The following is a 22,557-nucleotide window of genomic DNA, read 5'->3' as shown; positions in this document are numbered from 1 at the left end:
GTGGCATTCGTGGACATGCGTGCTTGGGTGGCCCGTGCAAGGCATTTGGCCGCCGTGTTCCGATGGCACTGATGTGAACGCAGTCGCTCGCAATTCACGCGAAGACCTACTGGTAACCTCGGATGATTTTGGCCTGGTCAAGCTTTATCGGTATCCATGCGTCGCTAAGAATGCGAGCTCCATAGATCATCGCGGGCACTCGTCCCATGTGACCAACGTCCGGTGGGCTCTTGACGATAGCTATGTGATCAGCATTGGCGGAAATGATCGCTCCGTGATGGAGTGGAGGGTCTTAGGGCAAAATGAACGGGTTCCAGCGGGATCTGAAAAGAAATTGAGCTTTGTTGAGGCAGAGGAAGTCACGGATTCGTCTGCTGAATCGGAAGAGGAATCGTTTGATGAACCTGCGGGGGACGAGTTTATGGCAGTAAAACCTTGGGTTGGAGCGATTGTTGCACCCACGAACGCTGCCACGCCTAACTCTCGTGAGCCCGAATTGAATGTTGAGCTTGAATGGGTGTACGGTTATCAATCGGAACTATCACAGCAAAACCTAGCGTACAATGCGCAAGATGAAATTGTCTACCACACTGCTGCGGTGGGAATCATCTACGACTCTGCAAACCATCTCCAAAAACACCACGTTGGGCATAACGACGACATTATCAGTTTCGCGCTTTGTGACGCCAAACGCAACCTCATAGCAACAGGAGAGAGGGGAAAGAAGCCTTCACTAAGGGTATGGGATGCCCACACAGGTGAATTACGATGCGAGCTGAAGGATGCTCATACTCGCGGCATTTTGTCGCTTGCGTTCAGCAATGACTCGACAAGGCTTGTCAGCGTAGGGGCAGATGATGACCACTCACTGGCAGTTTGGAGTGATGCCAGTAATGGATCATGGACTTTAGCAAAACTTCTGGCAACGGGTAAAGGGGATAAAGGCCTGAACCGCTTTGCCTCGTTTGGTTCCAATCTAGATACGATTATCACTGGCGGCGTGAAGCACGTGCTGTTTTGGTCTGTCCAAGGAAAAACCATTGTCTCCAAGAAGGGCGTAGTTGGCAAGAAAGGGACTTTGCAAACGTTTCCAATGGGCTGCAACTTCGGAGGAGACTTTGTAACAGGGACGGCAGGTGGTGAGTTGTATGTCTGGAGAGGCAATGATCTCTCAAAGACGGTGAAAGCACATGAAGGGGAAGTCCGAGCCGTGGCCAGTACGAATTCAATTGATAACCCGGCTGGAAATTCATCAGTTCTGCTATCAGGCGGAAAAGATGGTCGAATTATCATGTGGAACCCTGCGTACCAGTCGCTAAAGTGTTTTGATCTGGACGCAATGCACGCCGGGAGCTTTGGCAGGATCATCAATAGCGTGTTTTTAAGCTCTACTGGCACGAAACTTCTCGTCGGTACTTGCTCCAGTGACATCATCGAGATAGATGTAGTCAGTGGGAGTGTTCTCAATGGAGGCCAGCCGCTATTCTCCGGTCACTTTGCTATGGAGCTCTGGGGGCTTGCCGTGCATCCCTCTCAGCGAGAATTTATCACCGTTGGTGACGACCGAACGCTGCGGGTGTGGGATATGGAGGCTAAGCGGTTAATTCAGGCACGCGCACTACCTGCAAAAGCTCGTGCCTGTGCATACTCGCCTGATTCCGAGCTGCTAGCAGTTGGCTTTGGTGGCGACAATGGTGTACGCCAGAAGAGAGCAGCAGCAGCCAAACAAGGGCAAACACAATCGAGAGAAGGAGGGTTTGCTGTGTTTCGATCACGTGACCTTGATACAGATAAAGTGGTGGTTGAAGACAAGCCAGCTAAGGAATGGATCAGTGATATCAAGTTTTCGCCCTGTGGACGTATTTTGGCGCTGGGTTCTCATGACAACGCGCTTTATCTCTACTCTGTGGGCTCCGGGGCAACAGAGTTCAAGAAACGCAAGCCATTCAGCAAGCACAACAGCTACATTACACACTTTGATTTTTCAGACGACAGCAGCTACATACAGTCGAATTGCGGCGCATACGAATATTTGTTTTGCGATGCAGCATCGAGTAGCCAAGTGAGTCGAGCTTCATCTCTACGTGATGTGAAGTGGGCAACTTGGACATGCACCTTAGGCTGGCCTGTTCAAGGTATCTGGCCTGAATGTGCCGACGGCACTGACATCAACGCTGTTTGTGCGTCTTCATCGCGTACAATTCTCGCGTCGGGGGATGACTCCGGCAACGTGAAGTTTTTCCGGTATCCTTGCATCCCAAAAGGGGTACGTTGCCTACTATTACGAAGACTTTGCGTGCACCTAACACCTTGTTTTGTTATTGCATCTGCAGTCAAAGTTCATTGCCTGCCGCGGCCACTCTTCGCACGTCGCTAATGTGCGCTTCAGCTTTGACGACAAGTACGTGATCTCAGTCGGCGGAAACGACAGATCCATTTTCCAGTGGAAGCTGGCCTAGCCTCAGTAGCGCAACCCCCCATGCATCATTCTAAAATGCACTCACTTCTATTCTCTCTTCATACTGTCGAAGTGACCTGTACTCTTCGTTCACTTGTCGTGTCTCCTTACTTGGCCTCCTCTTTGTTGCGAGAGAACGTGCGCTTCACGTACGGCAGCGTGGCCAGCGTAATAGGGAAGCGGATGACCTCAAGGCACTCGTTCACGATCACCGCGATGGCGATGTTCCCGTACGTCGGGTCGAGTCTCGCGGGGTCGATGAACTTGTCCAGACCCATCTGCATGATGAAGTCAATGATACTGGCGCCCGACACGAGGCCTGTGTCCAGTGCCACGTAGATGGACACGCCCGACGCGAGGTAGAGCGACGTCCACCACACGAGGAAGGGCAGGCCGTACTGCTGCAGCGTGCCCAAGAACTTGTTGGGCTTCTTGGCCACCTCGGCCTTGAGCGTCTCCACCTCCTTCTTGAGCGCTGCGTTCTCCTCTAGCAGCTCCTGAATCTGCTGCTTCTTGCTCTTGCCGCTGCTCTGGAGCTCCTCGTCGCGGCTGGGGATGGATGCGAACGAATGGACCTGCAAGCTCTTGGCGAATGAGCTCTGTGCGCTGAAGCGGAGGCTGTAGGAGGCCGTGAGCGGCGAGAAGGACGACGACGGACGCGCCAGGCGTTGCGCGATCATCGGGGAGCGGTTGCGTAGCGCAGACGTCTGCATGGAGCTGCGGAGCAGCGAGCGTAGCGCGGCACTCGGCAGCATTGGGATCCGATTATGCGAAGGATTTGCGCCACACGTCGGACGGAGTGACACTGACCGACATTCCGAGATGGCTACATTTCTGAATGCAAAAAACAATCGTTGGCAACAACGGTCGTTCCAACGCCCGCTTAGGGTTACCGATTCTCTCACGGAACCCACCACGCTGCTTATGCCGCATACAATACCAGTCGAGCACCGGCAAGGTTGAAGCTACCTTCACTCGCGACGACCAACGCGACGACCAACGCGACGACCAACGCGAAGACCAAGCAGATCATCGCTCCTAGGCCGCTGAATCGCACGAGGATCTTTGGCAAAGCCTTCGCTCGCCGCGCGTGTGGTGCTTGGTTCTGGCTATAAAAAGTGTGGAAGGAATTGCTGGGCCGCCATACGAAAAGGTAGTGCCTGCAACAACTGCCCGGCCGTTTCTGACCGCTGGCATAGGCACTTGCCAATACTGGACGAAGATATCGCGCACGCTGGCCGCCTTTGGAGCTGATTCACAAGGGACCGGAACGCCCACTCACCTGGGAAACGACGCTCCAGCGGAGGTCATTCATCGACTTCGCCCGCGAGACCGCAAGCCCTCTTGAAGCGCATGACCGGTGCCATGGAAGTCTGTCGCGGCCCAAGCGACGTACCGCCCGACGCATCCAACGACGACGGCGCGTCTGGCGCCATGTCGGTCGTCGTGGCAGTGGAGAAGTCGCTGCTGCGCACACTGGCCTTCGTGCTTTACCAGGTAGATCGGAACTGCGCCAAGTACTGCGCCTCCTCTATCGTGCAATGGTACATGCAGCTCCAGACGCAACTGCCGGTTGCAGCGGTGGACTCGCTGGACAGGGTGGCTGACTCGGTCATCTCGCTTTCGGACGACCAGTTCACCGAGTTCTGGCGGTCTCTTGTGGCCAAAGAGCTCGATGAGGCCTCGTACAGGAGGCTGCACCACCAGCACAGGCATCAGCAAGACGAAGAATCAGAAGACGAGCAAGAGCGGCACGGGGTCAAGCGATTCTACCAGCAACTCTTCATCGGGATCCAGCGGTTCTTCGCGGCCGAACCTTCAGGGACACAGACGCCGTGCACGTCGCCTGTAGACCTCACAGACTCGAGTCACAGACAGCCGCAGCATAGCACGCGACGTCAATACCACAGCATGCACGACATCGGCTACGAGTCGGAAAGCAGTTTGAGCGACGTGGAAAGGAGCGACGACGAGTTCGAACCGGGTTGGGCCGTGGACTACAGGGAGCAGGACTCGAACATCCCGTCGGCAATGTCTCGACGGATGGCCAAGATGATGCACTCGAACGTGCCGACGAACCTGTTCCGCGCCACAGTCACCCTCAGCGGGTGCGACGACGACGACCAGGGTATGGACTACTACATGGGCGCCGTCACGCCGGGGTCTTTTCCTCCGACTCCTATTACAAGGGACCTGCAGACACGACGCATGAATCATTACACCATCACTGTGCTGGACCATGCCACCCTCACATTACGGCTGCTAACTGAGGAAAACTACGGCAGCTAACGAGCACGAGGAACTCTCAATCTGAGAGCGTATGTATTGGACAAGTTATTATTCTCATCAATGAGCAGCACAAAGCAAGCAGAGCGCGACAGGTATTAAAAATGGTGTATGTTTGAAGACTTTTAATTGCGAGGTATAATGTCCCGAGGTTATCATTCAAGCTTGGCTTTCCAGCGGGCCCCCACAGTCACCGACGAGCTCTGAGCTTGCTTCTCCACACCAACGGAAACCCAGACGAGAATCGCTGCCCCCAAACTTGCAAATATCAGTGTCACAGAGCTCACAAGACAGTCTGAAGGAAGGTAGCCGACGGGTGTAAGCACCTCCGTTACTTCAATCGGAAATCTTGTCGATAGGCGAAGCCAGCGAGTGGTTGAAGTCGCTTGTTCTGTGGTGCTGATCAATCCCAAGATCTGCATAATAAATAAAATCATTAGCACCACAACGTTAACCGCCACTGTGAATCCGTTGTTTACCTGAAAGTAGTCTCGCGCAGGAGTATCTTCCGACAATGCTTCTTTTCTTGTGATAGGGTGACCTTCTCCCTGGCAGAATAGGAACATGTCTGGGGCGATGACAAACGCGGAGCGGTACAGATCAGTTTCTGACGGGGCTTGGTACCGGAAGTGGATCGGGAACTCTGCATGCAGTTGGTTGGTGGATGGCCTGCAAAAACCATAAGAGTGAGCGCCATGAGAACAGCAATTTCGTTAAGAGCATCTAATAAGGTAACAAGCACGAACATGGCAAATTTGAGGCCAACCACTTGTTGCGAGGAAATCGGCGACGGTCGCTCAATTTCGATGTGCTTCGTGAAAGACAGTAGCTTCAGCTCACCGAAGCGCTCCATCCTCTGCAAGATAAGCGATATACACACCACAAGCACGTTAACAAAATGACCCAACACGGAATTTTTGTCTTCGGTTGGAACGCACCCGAATCTCATCCAAGTCAATATACGCAGTGTTGGAGACCGGCATGCGAACCAGGATTGTTTTGCTCGATGAACCTCCACATGCCTCGGGCTGCAAGAGCTTCACGTCCATGACGTATCGTCGATGGAATCCCTCTCCAGCTATAGTTGTCTGTACTGAAGCTGCTGCTATCGTCTTTGGGATTCCAATCCCTAGCATTGACGGAGAGGTGGACACCATGGACTTTCCTCCTCGTCGAGCCCAGGCATACTCAAGATTATTGCGACCCACTTCTTGACCAAGTGACTTCACAATGAGCAGGTCCGTACTAGCCTTAACAGTTGACAGGACAGTAGTCCAAGGTTCCTTTGCATCCGAGGTTCTAGCAATCCACGCCTCCAAATACTCTGCTTCAATACTCGTCGAAGAAGCTGAACTGCGACCTAGTCGCATCACGACGAGCCGAACTTCACGTTGGACTGAGCTGGTTTCACGTTTCGCTTCAAGCAGAGCGCGTTCCACTGCTGGTGTCTGTGAATCAACCCGTCCTCCCCAGGAGTTCTCAGCAACGTTTCCGAAGAATGGTGCAGTGCCATCCTTTGACGAGTGCGGAAACGATGAGGAGTAGCAGAGCCCTGGTGCATCGGCAGTAGGCTCGCCAAGAATCTCTTGAAGCGGGTTGATCGTCTTCCATGCGTGAAAATTACACAACGATTTGGCCAAGAAACCTACAACCAAAACATGTGACCACCAATGTAGAATGAGCTGCAAACGCAAAGATCATCCGTACGTAGACACCTCCACAGCTATCTATGTAGAAGTCCGCACCTTTAGAAAGATTAGGTACAATCTCCGTCGCGGGAAGCGTGCTCTGTACGATTTCACGGACATTTCTCTCGACTCGTTCATGGCGCGTCTCGTTGATTCCACCCCATGCAGTTCCATTTCTCAGCTTGATTTGTAGATGAACTCCCTCGGCATTCGTCCTAGTGAACAGTAGCGAGTTCGCCAAGAATCGATCCAACACGGAGCTCTCGACATGCACAGCTGGGACCCACGTAAGCTGCAGCAGTCATAACGAGTAAGAATCATTGCACTATTGTAACTCAACCCCTTCAACCTGGAATACGTTACATTCCTACCTCAATTGCCTCAATGAGGGGGTCGAGAGCCACCTGCACGCAGAACGCCATTAATGCAATGCTTGCGCCAACACAAACAACCAAACTGTGGTGATTTATACCTCCGATTGAGCGTCCATCTTCATATTGAAAGTGCCCAGAGCTCCTCCATGCGAGGCCTCGACGACTGGCGACCCATCTGAAGGAACCAAAACTGTTAGAGCAATTATCTCGATGCGCAGCCGCGTTATTTAACGCACCTGCATCATGCGAGAGCGACAGTTGTGCGTCAATGTACTGGGGCCACAGTGCGAACGTCGCAGGGGGCGCTGCATCGACTCCAAGGCACGCGGCGACGGTGATGCCCGATGCCCAGAATCGCATATCGGCAGGGTGTTTTTTTTCCGACGCGTTTTTAAGGTAAAGCCATTAAAAGTAAAAACATTATGATTCATAAAACCCAAATCTGATGCATCCCGGACATTGCCACTGTCGCGTTCGCCCCCACACTCGCAGCTGTGCTCATTCAACAACTTCAAATGGACCGACCACTTCCACTGCTCCGACCCAAGACTCCCAGCTCAAGCTAATAGCTGTCAGCTCTACATGTATCCGAAATGGTCAAAGTCGTCAAACAAACTGCTTGACCACGGACAAGAATCCGCTTGAGCCTATGGCCATTGCCAGAACCGCTGGCGCATCGCAGCTTTGCTGTGGTGGCAGTGACGAGAGCATCGCCCGCGAAGGAGCGGCAGTTGTGGAAAGGAAGGGCGGGGTGGCTGAGGACGATGCAGCAGGCGGATACATGTACGGATGACTATCACCGTTGCTAGGAGGAGCTCACAAGTGTCATTGCGCAGAGGTCAGGACATGGCACTTGGACTCCTCGCAGCGGCACACGACAAAACGGTGCCAGCTCGCACAGCAAGCGGTAGAGCGCGGCGCCCCGAGCTGGTCCGGGCAGCCGTAACTGCGGGTGCGAGTGTGGAGACCAGATTGGTCGATTGCTTGAAGCGGGTGACCGCCCGCGTTGAATCTGCAGTTACAAACGACACCATTTTGCCACTCGACTGAACTACAGGTATGTACAGCATTGAAGTGCCTTTGGCATCAACGAGCCGATTGAGTTGTGCGAGGAAGACTGTCGCCAAGAAATGGAGCTCTTGCGTCGGGTGCTCCCCACCAGATGCAAGGCTCCAATTTTTTGGTCTGCGTCAAGGCCATGAGTGGCGGGCCAGCTGGAAGCGCAGCATCTCGAGTAGGACTCGGAAGAGCTGTAACATGGCCCTTGCATTCATACCATAGGTAGCTATTTTCACCGCCTCGGATGTGCTGTCGGATCGAGCAGAGAATGGCTGGCAGAGCGGCCACCTTGCCGTGGACCATATTCAGCCAGGATAACGCCTTATCCTGGGATTCGATGGTTGATGCGATCACGAGCCGGCGTGATATGCCCGCAGTCCCATCAAGCTCCCGATCCCAGCGCCCAGCCCATGGCCGTCAAGACGGAGCGCGGTTTGCATGGCGCAGCGTCCGACTCGAGGGCATGGCTGGTTATTTCGGGTGCTCCCCAGGCATCAGCTCACGCCCGTCAAAATGGGGGCAAAGACCAACTGAAACACCTGTAACCCGGGCCGCAGCCGAGCAGCCTTCAGCGAAGGCGCCGGCAAGCTGTACGCCAGAGTCTGCGACGCACAAAATCAACCTGCAGGGCTGGTGTTTGCTGTTTGAAGCAATTGCAAGCGTCCGCGACACCGTCCGCAGGCTTTGAGTCAATGTGAGTCACTGCTGCGCGCGAACGTTCGTTGAAGCCACTTGCGTGTGCTATCTATAGTGGGCGATCATGGCGGGGCATCCGATGGTCTTGCGTAGCAGCGCCAATGCGCGTGCAAGGCATCCAGGCAAACCATGCTAGGCAATGGGGTTGGCTCCGTCGCTTGTGAAGTTGCCTTTTGGCTGATGATGACACGCGCCGTTTCTCTCCTCGCCTCGCCTCGCCGAACGTTCTCGTCAGCAGTCTGCTTGCGGAACAGAAACAGGGAATATCTCTTGTCTTTTATATCGAACGCATTCGGACTTTGGTATCACATACAAATGACCTGCTTCCAAACCTGTGAATATATATGTACCTGCCGGCCAGCATGTGCATGCGTTGTGGCGGTGCGAGGCGAACTGAATTCCTCCGCCGCTGCTCGCCGCCTTCGCGGCGCTCGCACTCGCCATTACGCCATTGGGCTGCAAGCCGCCGCGCGCCTTCCAGTGCACTCGCCAAGGCAAGCCTCAAGCCACCCACCGGCCACCTGCACTCGCCTTGGGCCAAAAAAGATCGACGGTGCGTCTCATCTCCAGGAAACGCCACTCGCGCGAGCTCCTCATTGTAGAACTCGCCGCGCAAGCCAGCCGCGGTCACACAGCCAAACCTAACTGAAGGGCGAGCCGTAGCCAGCCCCGTGCGATTCGAGGCACGATAACAGCCACAGCGTCAGCACCCGCTCCAGCGCCGCCTGGGGCCACGAACGACCGCACGATGGGCAAGTGGAGCCTGCAACGGCGGCGGTCGCACAGCGAGCTGCCACGCCTGCACGAGCTCGAGCGCGCCGTGCAGGCCGAGATCAAGGACGTGCGCGGGCGCGAGGAGCTCTTCCTGCGCTCCACGTCGGAGCTCACGTCGCTCATGAAGAAGCTCGGCCGCTCGCAGGGCCGCGCCTACTTCCGCTACGTGCTGCGCGACGTGTTCGGCGAGCGCTCCAAGCTCTACGAGGCCCGTGCGCCTCCCCCGATGGCCCAGGTGTGCGGGTACGCCAAGAGCGTCATCCAGCGATTGGCCAAGGCCATCCACTTCGCGCCGCTCGTGCTGCGCGCTGGCTGTCATTATATGCTGACCGAATTCCGCAAGGCCTTCCCGGAATGCAAGCACGACGCACGCATCGTCGTGGGCAGCCTGCTCTTCCTGCGGATACTCTGCCCCGCGCTCATCAAGCCCGAGATGTTCGACTTCCCCGCGCACACGGCGCAGTCGCTGCCCGTGGGCGTCCAGATCGCCAAGATCCTGCAGCACACGCTCAGCGGCACGCCCGTGGGCGACAGCGATGCCACGTTCAGCGACAGCAACGAATTCATTTATGCCTTCCAGCCGTACGTGGCCAACTTCCTCGTGCGCTTCCCCCAGATCCGCTCTGTGTTCGGAGACGAAGAACCACAGCAGCAGCGGCCCGACGTGTGCGCCTCGCCCGCGTCCTGGGACTGCACCAACGTGGCGCCCATCACGCCCACGACGCCCACGGGCGCCTCCAACTGGCCGCCGTCGCCACGCGCCGAGTCCTGGGACGGCCACCGCCCCACGGGCAAGATGCGCGGGCTCTCCATGAGCTCCAACGACGCCATCAAGAACAAGCGCAAGTTCACGCTGCGCTTCTGGTCGCGCGGCCCCGGCAGCGGCGGCCTCACACAGCCGTAGCCGCCCGCGCGCACACACAGTCAGGATAGGAAACCATTATTTAATCCACCCGGGGAAGCCTCGCCTCCAACCACCGCCACTAGTCCTTCTTGTCCTTCGTAAGATCCGAGGAAGCATGCGCCACCTCCGCCAAAGCGACGTCATCTCCCTGATATGATCGCACCCCATCCCTTCTGCGAAGGCTCCGCGCGCCGCGAACCTTCCCGGGCGGTGTAGAACCCTCCAAAACCATATTCTACCGCAACCTCGAGTGCCGGCGTCACTATCCTTAATTATGCTAGTTACCTACCGTAATCCCTGTATCATCTAATATACTACGACACCACATAGTATCTACGTTGAATAAAGGGTGGTCGCACTTAATCTGAGAATCTCCGCACACCGACCTTCCGCTGCAAGTGCAGGTTGCCGCGGGTGCAATGCAGACGCAAATGGACAACACTGGCACAGCCGCCTGGGCGGGCGGGGAGCTGACGTGCGCGCAGGGCGGCGGCGCCGGTCGCGTTTATGTGGGGGCCGCGGACGGAAGCGTGCGCGCAATCGCTGCGAACGAGGAATCAGGCGCGGACCTCCCGCTCGCGCACCCGCGATGGGGTCTGCGGGCGTGCATGGAGGCTGTGACGGTGCGTGTGGATACACTACAAGTGTCGTGGCTTTCGGCGGGCGTTCGGGCAGCGAGCTGAGTGATTGTGTGGTTGCACTTGCCCTTTGCAGAGTGTTTGCGCTGTTGAAGCCGAGCAGGGCGCCCTGCTGGTGTGTGGTAGCGCGGGCGGCGAGCTCGTGGTGCTGCGCGAAGAGCTGGAGCTGCGGCGGTTCCAGTTGGAGAGCGCCGTGCAGCAGATTTGCTACGATCGGGACGGCGAGTTCGTTGTGGGGGACGCGCTGGGCAATCTTTACGGTGTGACGCAGTACGAGATCCTCTGGAAGGTGCGTGCGGAAACGAGTGGAGCTTTGGAGATTGGGAATTGACGCCTGCTGAGCTGCCAACAGACTCGCCTGCCTGCTATTGCTCCAAGAGAGCAACTGGGCGCTGAGTGTTTCTATCCAGTGATGGTCCAGCCTACTGTGAAAGCAATCGCGCTCGCCAAGCTACTGGATATGGAGAGCACGCTGTCAAACTACGTTCTTGTGGCTACTGGCCAGAAACACTTGCTGGTGACTCATCGCGGCAAGGAATTTAGGACGATCCCGACTCGTACACCGATCGAAACGCTCGCGAGTCTCCCGGTTGGTGATGGGGATGCCGTCCTGGCTGCCGGAGAGGAAGGGTGAGTAGTCTGGCCGACGTGGATACCGTGTCGATAGATTCCTGACGATCATTTTCCTGTGCAACAGGGTTATCTATCGCCTTGTGAGCTATCGGGACAAGTCGCCGAAGGATAGGCCTGACTTCCGGTTCGCTACGGAAGTGTGGGCTCAGGTTTCGTTCCCTGTTGCAAAGCTATTGCCCGTAAGAGTGCCTGTGTCCTCCACAGCAGCGAAGCCTTCCGAATTTTCGTGGCTGTGCCTTGGTGTGGATGGCGAGGTTGCACTATTCTGTGGCCAGGAGCGCGTGAAGCAGTGGAACGCTGCTAGTTTGAGCAGTACTTGCGGAGGCGAGGCGGGATTTCCCGTCGATATTACTGCACTACGTAACAGTGATGCCAACGCTACGCTACAAAGTGGGGCTATCGTGTTCCCAGATAGGATACACACCTTCCCACTCGAACTCACAAGTTAACAATAGTGGCAGGAGAATACACTAACACACAAGCGGAAATGAAATCGTTTACTCACATTAGCCGACCTAAACGTGGTCGTCTGAAGGCTTAGACCGCCGAAAGAGCACCAAGTTTTTCCCATCAAACGGTAGGAATGCCTTTTCGATGTCCGGGTGCTTTGCTATGAGGTACTCGACCAAGTCCTCGTACGACAACACCTTGCTGCCATCAGCGAGCCGGCGTTCAGGAAACTTTTGGCCGAACACACAGCAGGGCACCACTGCGAAAGGCTTGTTGAACTTGATGGCCACGTCGAAAATGGAGTCGGTGGCCTCGTCGGGATGCATACCAAGGAGCATTGAAGCTCGTTCTACGAGTTGAACAGTTTCTGCGCTCTTTAGGAAAGAGTCCGTGTTGAAGAGCGTCATAACTTGTGGCACAAGCGACTCGGTGAGATGTTGCTCTGCTTCACCAGTCTGCTTGCGCTCTTTCTTTTGCTTCTTCAGGTATTTGTGCTGCATTTTTGACAACTTCATAGGCCGCTGTTCGTGATACAAATTCGTGTCAGTGCTACGTTCTAGTCGCAAAAAAAAATGAAAGCATGTCTTACCGGTTCGATGAGAGTGCAGGGCAGACGCCTCTTGTTCCACAGCTCGAACGACACACTACCTCGCCCTCCCGCAACGTCCACTACGCCTTTTCCAGACGCAAGAAAATCGGCACCAAACATCTCAACCAGCCACTCAACGAACACCTGAGCACGCTTCTGCTTTCCTGTTTTGCCGTGCGGATCTGAAGGATCGTCATCGAGGTGCGCTCGGACACGTTTAAGCTGCAGTCGCTCTTTCAGCCACCTCGCGCGCTCACACTTTCGCTCGGCATCACTAACGTGGAAAAACTCGCAATTGTCTCCGTGCTGACAAGTTTTTGAGTTGATCCAGAACTTGCAGTGCACTCGTTCGACTGCATTTTCGGAAGTGACTTGCTGCGTGTTAGTTCGACCTTCCACAATATCCGTGCTCTCCTCTTGCTTGTTTTGCTCAACTCGTTGCCGTTTGTTCGTCGTGGTGACGACCGTGGGCAACGGGAGGAATGTCACGCCTGGGTTTTCATCTTTCCACGCGCGGGTGACCGTGATATCGCGCGCGTGAATCAAAATCGACGCTCCGTTTTGCAGACGCTCCACGAATCCCCGAACGTGGACGATGTCGCCCACCTTGACTCGGTATCGGATCGTATCCACCTCTTCCACCGATAATTCTTTGTCGATGATCTTCAAAATCACCTCAAGTCGCTCGGGTTGGTCTTCTGGCACCGTTGTCACCGACGCCAAGTCGAAGAACGAACACTTGCGACTAATGCGTCGCTGGTGCATCAACTGACCTTCCACTACTATGTCGTCCTGGCAAACGAGCAATAAGCTTAGGGTTAATGCGCCAGTGTCGTATTGTGATTATAACAGGACCCAAAGCTATTAAGTGCAACCTGCAGAGCCTTGTCAGCGGTCCATTGCGCCACTGCCTCGCGAAGGGCTTCGAAGCGCGACCACACCGTCATTTTGTATGGCTACCGAAGCCAAAAATGAGCGAAGTTTTGATTGGCAGTAAATTGTGATTTGTTATAGAGGACAAGTGCATGATGAAGTTCATGCGATGAAGACACCGTTGGCGCGCAAGTGGACTTGAAGGTGCATAGTGACCTCTTCATGGTGCGACAAGAATGGGAAGTCACCTCCTTTCCTGATCATCGCCTGGGAATGTCGAATGTTGAATTAGAGACATTGTGTTTGAAGTTAGTTTTTGATTGTAGCGGATATCGTCGATGCCGGACCGATACCTGTTTGGCGCGTGGGTAGCGGGAGCCGATCTGGTCTTTCAGACTTGTCGGAAGAGTAGTGTTTTCATAGCTCTACAATAAGAAGAAACACATATTTTAGGGATTACGAAGGGATTGAAGTGACAATTTGGCGGTGCCTACGTCAATGAGAGTGATCTTTTCATCTGGCAGGAAGATTTTCCAGCTCTCGGGGTCACACGATAAGCAGTTCAGGGTCAAACGGGACGCGATCTCCTGTTGAGATAGAAGACCTAGCTGTTGTTATAATGAGTTTAGTCAAGCAAGTTGTTAGTCACTTTCGAGGCTTTTGCAGTGAGAAATGTCTGATGACTCTGCGACTAACGTGCTCCATCATGTAGTCGATTGCTTGGTTTTGCGCGTCCAAATGAGAGGTCGGCTTTGGAAAGCGTTCGAGGATGTATCTGTATGCCACAAGAGTATCCCAATGTTTACTACCGGCATTTTCGAAAACATCTACGTTGTACACCACTTACTTCCTCAAGTAGAAGTCGGGCATGAAAGGAAGCCTACAATTGACATAATGTTACTGTAAATTAGTGCACCGCTGGCAGTGAGAGCACATCGTCACGCACTTACATTTTGATGCACGGAGCGTTAGCACCGTACACTCCGGTATCACAAAACCCTTGCGTCATGGCTAAGGACACGACACGCTGGGGATACAGGGACATATAACGCTGCTCTCATACACATATTAGTTTTCATGACAAAATATGCAAAAATTGCGCTTCGTAGCGATACCTGTATCAAGTACGCGCCTAGAGACACAGCATACACGTGGATCTTTCGCGCACAACGGACTGCCTTAGCTTAAGTCTGCCAAAAGATTCCTCATCCAATATTCAGTACCTGGGAAAGATTCATAGCGTTGAGAAACCGGTCAAAACTGTGGATCCATTCCTCATGCGTCCAAACGATGGGGTGCTGGATCTGTGCGGGTATTGTCAGCAAATGAGCACGATCACATTTTTGCATTCACCAGCTCACCGCTAACACTCGGAAGCCTTTCGCACCCAGCTCTTGCAGCTGTAAATGGAAAGAGCTAGCCACTCCACTCGTACCGGGAAGACACACCAGTGGAGGCAGGCCAGCGTTCGCATCACTCAGTCTCCCCGAGTCGTAGTACTCCCACGTGTTGCTATCGTATGTAGTGATACGCTGGCGCGCTGTCTGCTGCAGGAACTCCTGCTCACTGCGCTTCAGAGGTGGCAACTCCGTTGGCTTCATGTTGAGTTGATGCGAATCAAGACCGGGACGACCGATGGTCGGGGGTCGCGATGGCGCACGAAATAGATATAATCCTAGTAAATTCATAAAAAATGTAACCCTTTATTGAAATCTCGTATGCGCCTTATCGTGCGCTTCTTACTCCAAGTCATGTAGCTGACCAAAGAAGTCCCCAGAAATAACGATGAGGATATTCAGCGACTTGAGCTGAATCTCGGTCGGGGCTTCTAACTCGCACCTCAATGTCCAACATCGTCGTAGAATCTGTCGAATCGTAGCTGCCACACTAGCATGCACAGGTTTATCCAGCCTTGCCAGCAGTGCATAGATCCATACTGCTCGTGCTCGAGAGATCGGCGTCGCATCTCCATCACTGAGCCACGCAGCATGGTAGTCCAGCAGTCGTCTCGTCAGCACCTGGTCGAACTGCAGCAGCAGTCTCAAGTGCGGCGGAGTAGCTGACATCTCCACACCTACTTTGCCGAAGAAGAAGGCACTCCATCCGTCCTCGTCGCTCATTCTAGGTACTTTCGTGCGCAAGATCTCGGCGGGGACGTCTCCATCTCTTTCGGTCTCCGCTTTGGGCGGCCCAATGGCTTCCCAGCGGGCAATTAATTGCCTCAACTCTGCAAAATCCGCCAGTAAGTTCCTTTTCCACTTGTCGTCAGGAACCCGCCCCGAGTCCGTCTCCTTGAGGCCAAACGCCTGCAGCATCGGCATGTTGCTGGTCTGTTGGGTATCAAACTGTCTCGGGTCGACGTCTGGAGCCACCACGACGTCCGGGATGTCCTCCGCTTCCAGTCTGACCCTCCATAAATACTCCTGGACGTCTTGCGGAGGCAGACCTTGCTGCATTCGTCGCCGAATGAGTTGTACGTCCACAGCTTCTTGGCCCTCCATGGGCAGCGCTGCAGCCATCATGATTGAAAGGATTTGGGTCGGAATGTGTGCACTTTAGTGAATTCAAGTTTAATTTGTGACTACGAGGACTATAATTGGGGTGGCAATAAACATGAAAGCCGTCCAACCAATTGCTCAGTCTGCCATCTCCACTAAACGACACTAATGGCGAGTGATCCGCTGACCGCCGTGCAGCAGCTACAGAGTGTCGTGACGGCGCTGGCGCCTTCGTTGAAGCCCCAAGTGCTCCCTAAGGGTGTCGAGTATGGCTTAGACCTAATTTTGTCGCTGTGCAAGACCGAGGAGCAACGTCACACCCTCTTGGCGCTGGCCCGGAGCAACAAACCGAACGGCGGCAAGGCTCCTGCGACGCAAAAAAGCGGCGGAGACACGGACAACGAGGAGGAGGACGGTGAATACTTGGAGCCACAGGTCGTCGGCGCGTTCGACGTGGAAAACCGAGCGTTCGCGGTGCAAAAAGTGCAGTGGCTGCACGAACGCGATGCCGTAGTGCACGAGTTCGCGCGCTTCATTGAGCTGGAGTTGGAGAACCCCGTTGCAGCTAAACAGGTCGTGCAATACTTTCTGGAGGTGAATGGCCACAAGCCTGAGGATGCTACGCTGGCTCAGCAGTGCTTCAGTGCTGCCTTTGCCCTGCAGACCCTACTTCGGTGAGTATTCTTTAGAAAGAGGTGCATGCCAACCAGTGGTTTGACTAAGGTTGTGGTGCTCTTGTGTTATTTAGTGCTTTCCCAAGACTACCGATTGCTGTAGATGGCAAGGTTGTGGAGATTACGGAAGACACCGATGTTGCAGAAGTTTTTGCGCCGCTGTTCGCTCCTAAGACCAAGAAGACCAAGAAGAACAAGGCTCAGAAGCAGGAGGCTGCCAAGAAAGGCAAGTCCAAGCAGCAGAAGTCGAAAAAGAGGAAGAGCACTTAATGTGGTCGATTCACGATAACTTTATCCACTCATAGGGACATCAGAAAAAATTCAGTGCTCTATGTGTTGTTATTGCTGGTGATTTAATCGGCAAACTCCGAAACGTTGTGTGCGTATCGGCGCTTCTCGTCGCGCACCTTCTTCTGCTTCTTGGCAATCACGGCCTGTTGCTTGTCATCGCGCTCCTTACGCTTGTGGAGCGTACCCTTCTTGGCATTCCGTCCAGTGTCACGCAGTTTGGACGAGGCAGGCGGGTCCCGCAGAGCGAAACTCTTGGCAACGTGACCAAAGTGCAAACTACGGACGTGAAAAATATTTCGCGTATCCGAGGAGTGGGTCGCGTAACTGCGCACGAACGAGTGAAAGGCTTGGCAAGCCAACTCGAACAGCTCTTTGTCCGCCATAAGCGTTTGCTCATACAAGAACTGCAAATCACCCTGCACAACCTCGTGAAGTAGCTTCTTACGGGAGTTGGTCATAAATCCACCGTGTTTACCAACGCGTGCGACGGTCTTCTCAAGACTCAGAGCGTTCAGCTTCAGGCCTTGCTTGCTTAGATAGTTGAGGTACTCCGACTCAGACGGCATCAAGAACAGTAGGCTGCTACCCTGGTTACCACTTCGGGCAGTTCGACCCACACGATGTACGTAGTCGCGCGTTTCCGTTGGCGGGTCATACTGCACGATCCACTTAACAGTCGGCAAGTTAAGACCACGGGCAGCCACATCAGTGCAGAGCAGAACGCCAGCACTCGACGAGCAAAAGCTTTTGAACGTGGTCACGCGCTCCTTCTGAGGAATATTACCGTGGAGGCGGAACACTGGACCTTCGTTTCCAAAGAGTGAGGCCACGCCGTTATCTCCACTGCTTTCTGCGTCATCGGACGACCCCTTAGCTGATGGCCAAGCGCACTTGCGGAACAGGGCGAAGTGGAAATCCACTGCATCGCACGTAGACAGGAACACCACGATCTTACATTTGCCAGGGCCAGTACCCTTCTTGTCCTTTTGAGGAGCGTAGCGAAGTTCTTCACGCAAGAAGCAAGTCAGTGCGCAAAGGCGTGCCTTGGGTGGAACGAGCATAAAGTGCTGCATCAGCTGATGTGGGGTGGAGAACTCCTGGGTTTTTGGTTTGGTTTCTGATGCTGCTCCTTCACAGCTAGAAATTGCGTCTGCATCAATAAGCACAGGCTTCAACAAACTCATCTTCGCCAACTGTTGTACCCCACTGTTAACAGTTGCGGACACCAAAATGTTTTGACGCTTCTGCGCTGTCTTTTTGCCATCAAGAATGGTCAGGATCTGCGTAATCTGTTTCTCGAAACCCATATCCAGCAGGCGATCTGCCTCATCCAGCACCAAAAACTGCAGCCGTGAGTAGTTGAACGATTGAGTGTTCGCCAAGTGGTCTGCCAGACGCCCTGGGGTGGCGACCAGGATAGTGATGCCCTTGCGCAGTCGTGCCTTCTCTGCCTTCTTCTTTTCACCACCGATAATAGCGCCCGGCACCAGGAAAACAAAGGGTTGGATGAGCTTGTTGGCAGTTTCCAAGATTTGCGTACACAACTCACGTGTCGGTGCCAGCACCAGCGCCATGCAGCCATCCTGTCGCTGGATACGCGGCGACACCGCCTGCAGCTTCTGAACGATAGGCAAAAGGTACGACAGCGTCTTACCCGACCCCGTTTCACTCTTGATCAGAATATCATTGCCCTTCAGCACCGAAGGGATCGTTTGCACTTGCACAGTGGTTGGCCGAGCAAAGCCAAAGCCGCCGCCCTCTGAGTCTTTCTTCAGCACGCTCACCAGCTTCTCCACCATACCCATCGACTCGAACGTGTTTGCAGCAAAAATCTTCTCACTGGAGGACGACGCCAACGGCTTGGACAGCACGTTGTCGATCTGGACACTCGGTTGAGTGAACTTCTCCACATTGTAGTTTTCCTTGTTGGGGTTGCGACGCGTGCCAAAAGTGATCGCCTTCACTTCCGTCGGCTCCGCAGCGATCTCAGTATCTTCAATCTTCTCTTTCGGCTTGGGTTCCTCCTGCTCCTCTTCAGACTCCTTCTCCGAGTCTTCGGCCGGCTCTTCGTGTTTCACAAGCGCCACTTTCACCGGTTCTTGAGCCTCCACCTTCACAGTCTCAACCTTAACAGTCTCTGTCTTAACAGCTTCCACCTTGGGCTTCTGCGTCACTGGGTTATGCTGGTTGTGGCTGTTGCTGCCAGTTTGCGGTCGACTATGAGCATGCGCCTGCTCGTCACGCGGCTTATGCGGAACTTTTCCAGTCTTGGATTTCGCGCGCTTGGCCTGCTGCTTAGCCCGGAACGTGTTTTTCTTCTTGGTGGGCTTGCGGGTGCCGCTGGACGCCGAGATGTTGAGCTCCATGATCGACGCTGAAAGTGATCTGCGACTGCTGGTCACCAGCTCCCTGACCCTCCAATCTCCTCCCATTGGCTGAAATATGCACCTATTTATGCCCAATCGCAGAAGAGTATCTCTTGTGTGGCAGGAGGGGAATCTTTACACCAAGCAAAGCGAGCCCAAGGCGACCAGCCAAGTTGAGCCAAGCGCAGCATCATGTCCAAGTCGATGGGATTGAACGTGGCCGGCGGCCTGTCGTCGCTGCTCAAGGACGGCCACAAGCACTTCGAGGGCGTGGATGAGGCTGTGGCCAAGAACATCGACGCCGTGAAGCAGCTGGCGGCCATCACGCGCTCGTCGCTTGGCCCCAACGGCATGAACAAGCTCGTGATTAACCACCTGGAGCGCATCTTCGTCACGAGTGACACGGCCACGATCGTCAAGGAGCTGGAGGTCATCCACCCGGCCGCGCGCATGGTCGTCATGGCCGCCAAGATGCAGGAGAACGACTTTGGCGACGGCACGTGCCTCGTCGTGGCCCTCGCGGGCGAGCTGCTCATGGAGGCGGCCAGTCTGCTGCGCATGGGCCTGCATGCCAGCGAAATCGTCACGGGCTACGAGAAGGCGCACGACAAGTGCCAGGAGATCCTGCTGAAGCTCCAGAGCGTGCAGGTGAAGGACCCGCGCGACCAGGAGGAGCTGCAGAAGGCCATCAAAACGTCGCTGGCCTCCAAGCAGTACGGATACGAGGACCTGCTCGCCAAGCTCGTGGCGGAGGCATGCTTGAACGTGATGCCCGCTGCCCCCAAGAAGCCGACGATCAACGTGGACAACATCCGCGTGGCCAAGATCATGGGCGGCAACCTCCACGATTCGACGGTCATCCGTGGTATGGTCATCCAGCGCAACACTGAGGGCTATGTGAAGAAGGCGCTGAAGGCTAAGGTGGCGGTCTTCGGCTGCGGCATTGAGATCTCGTCCACGGAAGCGAAGAGCACCGTGCTCATTAAGGACGCAGACGAGCTCATGAACTACAACAAGGGCGAGGAGAAGCACCTCGAGGAGGCGGTGCGCGCTATCAGCGAGTCGGGAGCTACCGTGGTCGTCTCGGGCGGCAGCATCAGTGAGATGTCGCTGCACTTCCTGGAGAAGTACAACCTTATGGCCATTAAGATTCAGTCCAAGTGGGAGCTGCGTCGTCTGTGCCGTGCCGTGAACGCCAACGCGATGGTGCGTCTGGGTGCCCCCACGCCTGATGAGATGGGCTTTTGTGACAGCGTGACCGTGAAGGAGATCGGTGGCAAGAAGGTGACCGTCTTCGAGCAGGAACAGGAAGACGCCAAGATCTCGACGATTGTGCTGCGTGCCAGCACGGACAACGTGCTCAACGACATTGAGCGCGCTATCGACGATGGCGTGAACTGTGTGAAGTCTGTCTGCCGGGACGGCCGGTTCGTGTCTGGTGCCGGTTCCACGGAGATTGAGCTGTCGCGTCAAATCAAGGGCTTCGGTGAGGCTACGCCCGGCCTCGACCAGTACGCCATTAAGAAGTTCGGCGACGCTATTGAGGTTGTGCCCCGAATTCTGGCCGAGAACTCGGGTCAGATGGCTACCGAGGTTATCTCTAGTTTGTACGCTGCCCACGCTGCGGGCAATGTCAGCGCCGGTGTGGATGTGGACGTAAGTTACTTTGCTTGTCGTGGGTTGTGACTACTATATCATGCACTAACTGCTGTTGACGTGTCGATTGTGATGCTGCAGAACGAGCATGAGTCGCACGTAATTCCGGACGCGTTGGACAAGGGCATCTGGGACCACCTCCAGACCAAGATGTCTGCTATTCGCCTGGGTGCTGACGCTGCCATCACGGTGCTGCGTGTGGACCAGATTATCATGGCAAAGGCGGCTGGCGGACCTAAGCCGCGAGGCATGTAAGGAAACGCTACGATATCTCCTGCGTCTGCAGCTTGATTAGTTTGTCGCGGCTTCCTTCGTTTCTTCGCTCAGGTAGTTTATTCAATAATGAAGCCTTCAGCTCTCACACGTGTAGAACAAAACTACTGTTTATGGTCTGCCGATAGCAGTTCTTGACCCTGCGATTAGGAACAGGAGCAAATCTTGTTGATGCAAAAAGATGGCCGAGTTGAAAAGGCATGTTCTTGCCAGGCGTCCTTAGTTCCTGACATTGTTTGCTGCTCCTGGTCGTCTACCTCGCTCCATAACTCAAATACACAAACCAAACGCCTACTGTTGCCTTTTTACTTCTGTCGTCCTCTGGGATCTCCTCCGTTCTTCAATAAATCATTCACACAGCTCGCTTCAACTGTGAGATCCCAGTAGTCTGCAGAAAAAGGATGGTGATTGCAACACCGAAAGTTACAATCTCTGCTGATGACTCTCGAGCTCGAGAATCCTCCTCTTGAGCGCTTCGTTCTCCTCCATGAGAGTTCGAACGGTCGCGTCAAATTTGCGGATCTTATCCTTATTGCGCGTGGCCATCTTGATAATGCGTTCTCTCAGCTGCTGCTCCATGGAGGTACTCTTGCCGCCTGGGTTGTGCCACAACCTGATGTGTTTTTTCAGACTCTTGGGGCTGCAAAATGTCTTGGAGCACGTCGGGTGGTCGCAGGCGTATGGGTTGCCTTCTGCGTGGATTTTCAAGTGAAATTCCAGGTAATCTTTGCCCTTAAAGCTCTTGGGGCAGTCCGCATACGTGCACTTGTACGGCTTGTCACGCGAATGCGTCTGCAAGTGACTATCAACAAACCCACCAAGTCAGCCACTTTACAACCTCTCAAGATCCGTTTAACAGCCTCTAAACGTACCGTGTCATGGCGGACTTCTCGGCGAACGACTTATCGCACGACGGATACGTGCAGGGAAATGGCTTCTCGCCCGTGTGCACGCGAATGTGTCTACAATGGAGCGGCACTAATCAGTCTCCAAGCCCCAAGCAGCAAAAAAAAATCAACGTCTCTTGACCTGATGAGGGCCCACTTGGAGTCGAAGCTCTTGCCGCAGTCGGCCGTCTCGCACACGTGGCGCTTTTGCTGCCACTTGTCCTTGGACGACACGTTCGACGGCGCGGGAGACGCCGGATCGAGTTTCACGTCCTGGAGCATGTCTCCTGCTGCCGTCATGGCCAGCCCCATGCTGGTGTTGATGGGCGGCGGCAGCGGCTGCACCGCCGCCATTGCATTCAGATCCATCCCTGCAGAGAGGTAGGCACCCGTCATGGCCAGCTGCTGCTGGTGGGCGTCCATTGCCAGCGCTCGAATATTGGAACTGACCTAAATGGAGTGGACCTCAAGGTGGTGAATCGCCGCGATC

The 22,557-nt window shown here is 54.6% G+C and overlaps 13 protein-coding genes across 13 annotated transcripts; 6 read left to right on the top strand and 7 right to left on the bottom strand.

The window, feature by feature from the left end:
• Nucleotides 1–277: 277 nt before the first annotated feature.
• On the top strand, nucleotides 278–2,459 carry KRP23_2341 (Echinoderm microtubule-associated protein-like 6; the record flags this gene model as incomplete). Its single annotated transcript, XM_067887065.1, has 2 exons — nucleotides 278–2,266; nucleotides 2,334–2,459. 2 exons carry the CDS (start codon nucleotides 278–280, stop codon nucleotides 2,457–2,459), a joined length of 2,115 nt encoding a protein of 704 aa, XP_067749687.1.
• A 106-nt stretch (nucleotides 2,460–2,565) lies between these two features.
• On the bottom strand, nucleotides 2,566–3,213 carry KRP23_2340 (uncharacterized protein; the record flags this gene model as incomplete). The annotated part of the gene is made up of 1 exon (XM_067887064.1): nucleotides 2,566–3,213. One exon carries the CDS (start codon nucleotides 3,211–3,213, stop codon nucleotides 2,566–2,568), a length of 648 nt encoding a protein of 215 aa, XP_067749686.1.
• A 598-nt stretch (nucleotides 3,214–3,811) lies between these two features.
• On the top strand, nucleotides 3,812–4,747 carry KRP23_2339 (uncharacterized protein; the record flags this gene model as incomplete). Its single annotated transcript, XM_067887062.1, has 1 exon — nucleotides 3,812–4,747. One exon carries the CDS (start codon nucleotides 3,812–3,814, stop codon nucleotides 4,745–4,747), a length of 936 nt encoding a protein of 311 aa, XP_067749685.1.
• A 152-nt stretch (nucleotides 4,748–4,899) lies between these two features.
• Nucleotides 4,900–7,166, bottom strand: KRP23_2338 (uncharacterized protein; the record flags this gene model as incomplete). Its single annotated transcript, XM_067887061.1, has 8 exons — nucleotides 4,900–5,160; nucleotides 5,224–5,413; nucleotides 5,491–5,600; nucleotides 5,683–6,389; nucleotides 6,490–6,724; nucleotides 6,804–6,836; nucleotides 6,905–6,981; nucleotides 7,043–7,166. 8 exons carry the CDS (start codon nucleotides 7,164–7,166, stop codon nucleotides 4,900–4,902), a joined length of 1,737 nt encoding a protein of 578 aa, XP_067749684.1.
• Nucleotides 7,167–9,309: 2,143 nt separating this feature from the next.
• KRP23_2337 (uncharacterized protein) lies at nucleotides 9,310–10,239 on the top strand (the record flags this gene model as incomplete). The annotated part of the gene is made up of 1 exon (XM_067887060.1): nucleotides 9,310–10,239. The coding sequence occupies one exon, from the start codon at nucleotides 9,310–9,312 to the stop codon at nucleotides 10,237–10,239; it is 930 nt and encodes a 309-aa protein (XP_067749683.1).
• A 419-nt stretch (nucleotides 10,240–10,658) lies between these two features.
• On the top strand, nucleotides 10,659–11,959 carry KRP23_2336 (uncharacterized protein; the record flags this gene model as incomplete). Its single annotated transcript, XM_067887059.1, has 4 exons — nucleotides 10,659–10,862; nucleotides 10,954–11,166; nucleotides 11,230–11,507; nucleotides 11,575–11,959. 4 exons carry the CDS (start codon nucleotides 10,659–10,661, stop codon nucleotides 11,957–11,959), a joined length of 1,080 nt encoding a protein of 359 aa, XP_067749682.1.
• Nucleotides 11,960–12,025: 66 nt separating this feature from the next.
• On the bottom strand, nucleotides 12,026–13,496 carry KRP23_2335 (uncharacterized protein; the record flags this gene model as incomplete). The annotated part of the gene is made up of 3 exons (XM_067887058.1): nucleotides 12,026–12,481; nucleotides 12,550–13,341; nucleotides 13,425–13,496. The coding sequence occupies 3 exons, from the start codon at nucleotides 13,494–13,496 to the stop codon at nucleotides 12,026–12,028; spliced, it is 1,320 nt and encodes a 439-aa protein (XP_067749681.1).
• An 88-nt stretch (nucleotides 13,497–13,584) lies between these two features.
• Nucleotides 13,585–15,023, bottom strand: KRP23_2334 (Maspardin; the record flags this gene model as incomplete). The annotated part of the gene is made up of 9 exons (XM_067887057.1): nucleotides 13,585–13,689; nucleotides 13,776–13,847; nucleotides 13,917–14,030; nucleotides 14,119–14,197; nucleotides 14,270–14,302; nucleotides 14,373–14,473; nucleotides 14,538–14,579; nucleotides 14,646–14,726; nucleotides 14,784–15,023. The coding sequence occupies 9 exons, from the start codon at nucleotides 15,021–15,023 to the stop codon at nucleotides 13,585–13,587; spliced, it is 867 nt and encodes a 288-aa protein (XP_067749680.1).
• Nucleotides 15,024–15,161: 138 nt separating this feature from the next.
• KRP23_2333 (Gem-associated protein 2) lies at nucleotides 15,162–15,944 on the bottom strand (the record flags this gene model as incomplete). The annotated part of the gene is made up of 1 exon (XM_067887056.1): nucleotides 15,162–15,944. One exon carries the CDS (start codon nucleotides 15,942–15,944, stop codon nucleotides 15,162–15,164), a length of 783 nt encoding a protein of 260 aa, XP_067749679.1.
• A 144-nt stretch (nucleotides 15,945–16,088) lies between these two features.
• Nucleotides 16,089–16,864, top strand: KRP23_2332 (uncharacterized protein; the record flags this gene model as incomplete). The annotated part of the gene is made up of 2 exons (XM_067887055.1): nucleotides 16,089–16,594; nucleotides 16,669–16,864. 2 exons carry the CDS (start codon nucleotides 16,089–16,091, stop codon nucleotides 16,862–16,864), a joined length of 702 nt encoding a protein of 233 aa, XP_067749678.1.
• An 83-nt stretch (nucleotides 16,865–16,947) lies between these two features.
• On the bottom strand, nucleotides 16,948–19,251 carry KRP23_2331 (putative ATP-dependent RNA helicase DDX31; the record flags this gene model as incomplete). Its single annotated transcript, XM_067887054.1, has 1 exon — nucleotides 16,948–19,251. The coding sequence occupies one exon, from the start codon at nucleotides 19,249–19,251 to the stop codon at nucleotides 16,948–16,950; it is 2,304 nt and encodes a 767-aa protein (XP_067749677.1).
• Nucleotides 19,252–19,443: 192 nt separating this feature from the next.
• On the top strand, nucleotides 19,444–21,162 carry KRP23_2330 (T-complex protein 1 subunit theta; the record flags this gene model as incomplete). The annotated part of the gene is made up of 2 exons (XM_067887053.1): nucleotides 19,444–20,907; nucleotides 20,989–21,162. The coding sequence occupies 2 exons, from the start codon at nucleotides 19,444–19,446 to the stop codon at nucleotides 21,160–21,162; spliced, it is 1,638 nt and encodes a 545-aa protein (XP_067749676.1).
• A 441-nt stretch (nucleotides 21,163–21,603) lies between these two features.
• On the bottom strand, nucleotides 21,604–22,490 carry KRP23_2329 (Zinc finger protein ZIC 3; the record flags this gene model as incomplete). The annotated part of the gene is made up of 3 exons (XM_067887051.1): nucleotides 21,604–21,982; nucleotides 22,053–22,142; nucleotides 22,210–22,490. The coding sequence occupies 3 exons, from the start codon at nucleotides 22,488–22,490 to the stop codon at nucleotides 21,604–21,606; spliced, it is 750 nt and encodes a 249-aa protein (XP_067749675.1).
• Nucleotides 22,491–22,557: the final 67 nt, after the last annotated feature.

This window comes from Phytophthora ramorum (assembly GCF_020800215.1).
Source record: "Phytophthora ramorum isolate Pr-102 chromosome Unknown Phyram_PR-102_s0002, whole genome shotgun sequence".
In the NCBI taxonomy this organism is placed as follows: Eukaryota; Oomycota; class Peronosporomycetes; order Peronosporales; family Peronosporaceae; genus Phytophthora; species Phytophthora ramorum.
The sequence above is the reverse complement of the archived record's forward strand: the minus strand, read 5'-3'. Positions and strand labels throughout refer to the sequence as shown.